Source organism: Oncorhynchus nerka, linkage group LG8 (assembly GCF_034236695.1).
Source record: "Oncorhynchus nerka isolate Pitt River linkage group LG8, Oner_Uvic_2.0, whole genome shotgun sequence".
Lineage (NCBI taxonomy): Eukaryota > Metazoa > Chordata > Actinopteri > Salmoniformes > Salmonidae > Oncorhynchus > Oncorhynchus nerka.
The window spans coordinates 58,365,482-58,371,481 of NC_088403.1; the positions used below are offsets into that span (position 1 = coordinate 58,365,482).

General features: G+C 41.1%; 1 protein-coding gene across 1 annotated transcript in view; it reads left to right on the top strand.

Annotated features, from left to right (window-relative positions):
• The window catches only part of LOC115133654 (microtubule-associated protein futsch-like), a 225,581-nt gene that overhangs the window by 82,040 nt on the left and 137,541 nt on the right, over positions 1-6,000 (top strand). The window contains exon 2 of the mRNA XM_065021938.1: positions 5,956-6,000. This exon is cut by the window's right edge and continues 57 nt beyond it. Coding sequence (XP_064878010.1) covers positions 5,956-6,000 — 45 coding nt within the window. The remainder of the gene's footprint in view (positions 1-5,955) is intronic.

Consider the following 6,000-nt stretch of genomic DNA (forward strand, 5'->3'; position numbering starts at 1 on the left):
GAGAGAGCAAGATACATTATTCAGCCAAATCTGTAATGTGATTCATTAAAACTTAAATGTCAGCCATTTATTCATTTTTTTACATGTTGAAGTGGTTCTCTTTGGTGAGCTGTGATGCTGCTCTGTGACATGCAAGGTGCATCGGGTTGATATTAAAGGGAATTTGGTCGGTGTAACAAAATGATCCTTGCCCTGTGGGCTGGCTGGACAATCCACAAGCTGTTCCTCTGGACCTCTCCTTCTGTCATAGATAAAGATATCTCTCCCTGGAGAAATCATCTGAGCTGTCTCCACTAGGAACCTCAGGAGAACCCCTCATCTGGGGTAAGGTATCAGCCTCCAGGTTGAGCGGTATCACAAATATATTCACACATCTGACAGAGCTCAACTTGCCATCCTGCTGCTCTGGGAGCTCCTGATTATAGCTACAGCCTCGCGGTTTCTGGGTTTACCTCCAGCTACTGTTTGTGTCAGGTCTCAATGTGGATTGTAGTGTCAGGTCTGAATGTGGATTGTTTCAGGTCTGAATGTGGATTGTAGTGTCAGGTCTGAATGTGGATTGTAGTGTCAGGTCTGAATGGGGATTGTAGTGTCAGATCTGAATGTGGATTGTAGTGTCAGGTCTGAATGGGGATTGTAGTGTCAGATCTGAATGTGGATTGTAGTGTCAGATCTGAATGTGGATTGTAGTGTCAGGTCTGAATGTGGATTGTAGTGTCAGGTCTTGAATGGGGATTGTAGTGTCAGATCTGAATGTGGATTGTTTCAGGTCTGAATGTGGATTGTAGTGTCAGGTCTGAATGTAGATTGTAGTGTCAGGTCTGAATGGGGATTGCTGTGTCAGGTCTGAATGTGGATTGTAGTGTCAGGTCTGAATGGGGATTGCTGTGTCAGGTCTGAATGTGGATTGTTGTATCAGGTCTGAATGTGGATTGTTGTATCAGGTCTGAATGTGGATTGTTGTATCAGGTCTGATTGATTCAGTGCAGTTCTCTGTAGCATCCAGACACAGGTTGCTGCTGCTGCAGGCTACAGCAGAACAAAACTAGCTTTCATATAGCCCCAGGAAGAATCTCTCTCCTTATCGGTAGTGTGTCCAGTGTATAGACATATCATCTCTGCACTGCAGTGTAAGTGAGTGACAGAATGGGACAGAGTAGGTGACATATCCTCAGTCTGGGTTTGGGCTGAGCTCTGCTGTGTGCTGGACGATCTCTAACCCTGTCACCCTCACTGAGCGTCTCTGGGAGATAGCTAGCCTAGCTATCCATGACGCTAATTCAATAAGGTTCCCAGTTAGCAGCACAGGCTGGTTGTCATGGAGCAGGACTACATTTGAGACTACTTTCTGCCTTTCTGCCTCCGAGTGGAAGTGGTGATTCTGCAGGACTGTTTTCTGTAGTGTGAGCCAGGTAGTGCTGGGGGACGGAAGGTGGAGAGAGGAAAATGCTGACTCACTCCCGCTCTGCTCTACAGTCTTGGTCCATCTCCAACTTAGTCTGCTTCAGTTAGGAAAAGTGGAGGACATGTCCCGGTTGTATTCCCCTTTGTTAAACGATACACTATTCCTCTGTGTTAAATTATATACTATTCCCCTTTGTTACATTATACACTATTCCCCTGCGTAATATTATGCACTATTCCCCTGTGTTACATTATACACTATTCCCCTGTGTTACATTATGCACTATTCCCCTGTGTTACATTATGCACTATTCCCCAGTGTTACATTATACACTATTCCCCTGTGTTACATTATACACTATTCTCCTGTGTTACATTATGCACTATTCCCCTGTGTTATATTATGCACTATTCTCCTGTGTTACATTATGCACTATTCCCCAGTGTTACATTATACACTATTCCCCTGTGTTACATTATGCACTATTCCCCTGTGTTACATTATGCACTATTCCCCTTCGTTACATTATGCACTATTCCCCTGTGTTACATTATACACTATTCCCCTTCGTTACATTATGCACTATTCCCCTGTGTTACATTATGCACGATTCCCCTTCGTTACATTATGCACTATTCCCCTGTGTTACATTATGCACTATTCCCCTGTGTTACATTATGCACTATTCCCCTGTGTTACATTATGCACTATTCCCCAGTGTTACATTATGCACTATTCCTCTGTGTTACATTATACACGATTCCCCTTCGTTACATTATGCACTATTCCCCTGTGTTACATTATGCACTATTCCTCTGTGTTACATTATACAATATTCCCCTTCGTTACATTATGCACTATTCCCCTGTGTTACATTATGCACTATTCCCCTTTGTTACATTATGCACTATTCCCCAGTGTTACATTATACACTATTCCCCTTCATTACATTATGCACTATTCCCCTGTGTTACATTATGCACTATTCCCCTGTGTTACATTATGCACTATTCCCCTGCGTTACATTATGCACTATTCCCCTGTGTTACATTATGCACTACTCCTCTGTGTTACATTATACACGATTCCCCTTCGTTACATTATGCACTATTCCCCTGTGTTACATTATGCACTATTCCCCTTTGTTACATTATGCACTATTCCCCAGTGTTACATTATGCACTATTCCCCTGTGTTACATTATGCACTATTCCCCTTCGTTACATTATGCACTATTCCCCTGTGTTACATTATGCACTATTCCCCTTTGTTACATTATGCACTATTCCCCAGTGTTACATTATACACTATTCCCCTTCGTTACATTATGCACTATTCCCCTTTGTTACATTATGCACTATTCCCCAGTGTTACATTATACACTATTCCCCTTCGTTACATTATGCACTATTCCCCTGTGTTACATTATGCACTATTCCCCTGTGTTACATTATGCACTATTCCCCTGTGTTACATTATGCACTATTCCCCTGTGTTACATTATGCACTATTCCCCTGTGTTACATTATACACTATTCCCCTTCGTTACATTATGCACTATTTCCCTGTGTTACATTATGCACTATTCCCCTGTGTTACATTATGCACTATTCCTCTGTGTTACATTATACACTATTCCCCTTCGTTACATTATGCACTATTCCCCTGTGTTACATTATGCACTATTCCCCTGTGTTACATTATGCACTATTCCCCTGTGTTACATTATGCACTATTCCCCTGCGTTACATTATGCACTATTCCCCTGTGTTACATTATGCACTATTCCTCTGTGTTACATTATACACGATTCCCCTTCGTTACATTATGCACTATTCCCCTATGTTACATTATGCACTATTCCCCTTTGTTACATTATGCACTATTCCCCAGTGTTACATTATGCACTATTCCCCAGTGTTACATTATACACTATTCCCCTGTGTTACATTATACACTATTCTCCTGTGTTACATTATGCACTATTCCACTGTGTTATATTATGCACTATTCTCCTGTGTTACATTATGCACTATTCCCCAGTGTTACATTATACACTATTCCCCTGTGTTACATTATGCACTATTCCCCTGTGTTACATTATGCACTATTCCCCTTCGTTACATTATGCACTATTCCCCTGTGTTACATTATACACTATTCCCCTTCGTTACATTATGCACTATTCCCCTGTGTTACATTATGCACGATTCCCCTTCGTTACATTATGCACTATTCCCCTGCGTTACATTATGCACTATTCCCCTGTGTTACATTATGCACTATTCCCCTGTGTTACATTATGCACTATTCCCCTGTGTTACATTATGCACTATTCCCCAGTGTTACATTATGCACTATTCCTCTGTGTTACATTATACACGATTCCCCTTCATTACATTATGCACTATTCCCCTGTGTTACATTATGCACTATTCCTCTGTGTTACATTATACAATATTCCCCTTCGTTACATTATGCACTATTCCCCTGTGTTACATTATGCACTATTCCCCTTTGTTACATAATGCACTATTCCCCAGTGTTACATTATACACTATTCCCCTTCATTACATTATGCACTATTCCCCTGTGTTACATTATGCACTATTCCCCTGTGTTACATTATGCACTATTCCCCTGCGTTACATTATGCACTATTCCCCTGTGTTACATTATGCACTATTCCTCTGTGTTACATTATACACGATTCCCCTTCGTTACATTATGCACTATTCCCCTGTGTTACATTATGCACTATTCCCCTTTGTTACATTATGCACTATTCCCCAGTGTTACATTATGCACTATTCCCCTGTGTTACATTATGCACTATTCCCCTTCGTTACATTATGCACTATTCCCCTGTGTTACATTATGCACTATTCCCCTTTGTTACATTATGCACTATTCCCCAGTGTTACATTATACACTATTCCCCTTCGTTACATTATGCACTATTCCCCTTTGTTACATTATGCACTATTCCCCAGTGTTACATTATACACTATTCCCCTTCGTTACATTATGCACTATTCCCCTGTGTTACATTATGCACTATTCCCCTGTGTTACATTATGCACTATTCCCCTGTGTTACATTATGCACTATTCCCCTGTGTTACATTATGCACTATTCCCCTGTGTTACATTATACACTATTCCCCTTCGTTACATTATGCACTATTTCCCTGTGTTACATTATGCACTATTCCCCTGTGTTACATTATGCACTATTCCCCTGTGTTACATTATACACTATTCCCCTTTGTTACATTATGCACTATTCCCCTGTGTTACATTATGCACTATTCCCTGTGTTACATTATGCACTATTCCCTGTGTTACATTATGCACTATTCCCCTGCGTTACATTATGCACTATTCCCCTGTGTTACATTATGCACTATTCCTCTGTGTTACATTATACACGATTCCCCTTCGTTACATTATGCACTATTCCCCTATGTTACATTATGCACTATTCCCCTTTGTTACATTATGCACTATTCCCCAGTGTTACATTATGCACTATTCCCCTGTGTTACATTATGCACTATTCCCCTGTGTTACATTATGCACTATTCCCCTTTGTTACATTATGCACTATTCCCCAGTGTTACATTATACACTATTCCCCAGTGTTACATTATGCACTATTCCCCTTTGTTACATTATGCACTATTCCCCAGTGTTACATTATACACTATTCCCCTTGTTACATTATGCACTATTCCCCTGTGTTACATTATGCACTATTCCCCTGTGTTACATTATGCACTATTCCCCTGTGTTACATTATGCACTATTCCCCTGTGTTACATTATGCACTATTCCCCTGTGTTACATTATACACTATTCCCCTTCGTTACATTATGCACTATTCCCCTGTGTTACATTATGCACTATTCCCCTGTGTTACATTATGCACTATTCCCCTGTGTTACATTATGCACTATTCCCCTGTGTTACATTATGCACTATTCCCCTGTGTTACATTATGCACTATTCCCCTGTGTTACATTATACACTATTCCCCTTCGTTACATTATGCACTATTCCCCTTCGTTACATTATGCACTATTCCCCTGTGTTACATTATGCACTATTCCCCTTCGTTACATTATGCACTATTCCCCTGTGTTACATTATGCACTATTCCCCTGTGCCTGATTAAGTAATATCACGCTCCGATGGGAAACAGTGATTCAGTGAAGGTGTTGATGGCTGCAGATAATGAGTGATGTGACACTGCCACTGGGCTCAGGAGGGACTGAGGTGTGTTTTTCTTTTGAGCCTCAGGGACTGTTGCCGTGTGCACTTTGGGATATATTGAATGTCTGGGTGGCCTGGCACACGTTACCCAAACAACTGCTAATGTGCTATCACCATTGCCATTTCTATCTGTCCTAGAAGTCATGGGAAGTTACTTATTTCAAAGCTACGAGGCATTGGGCTGTGGTCTGACGTTGTCCTGACATTGCCATCATGTTGTTCTAATGTTATTCCAATGTTGTTCTAAACTATTTCTTTCTCTGTGTTCTTCTCCAGTCGGACAGCAACACCAGCTTCCTGCGAGCGGCGAGGGCGGGGAAC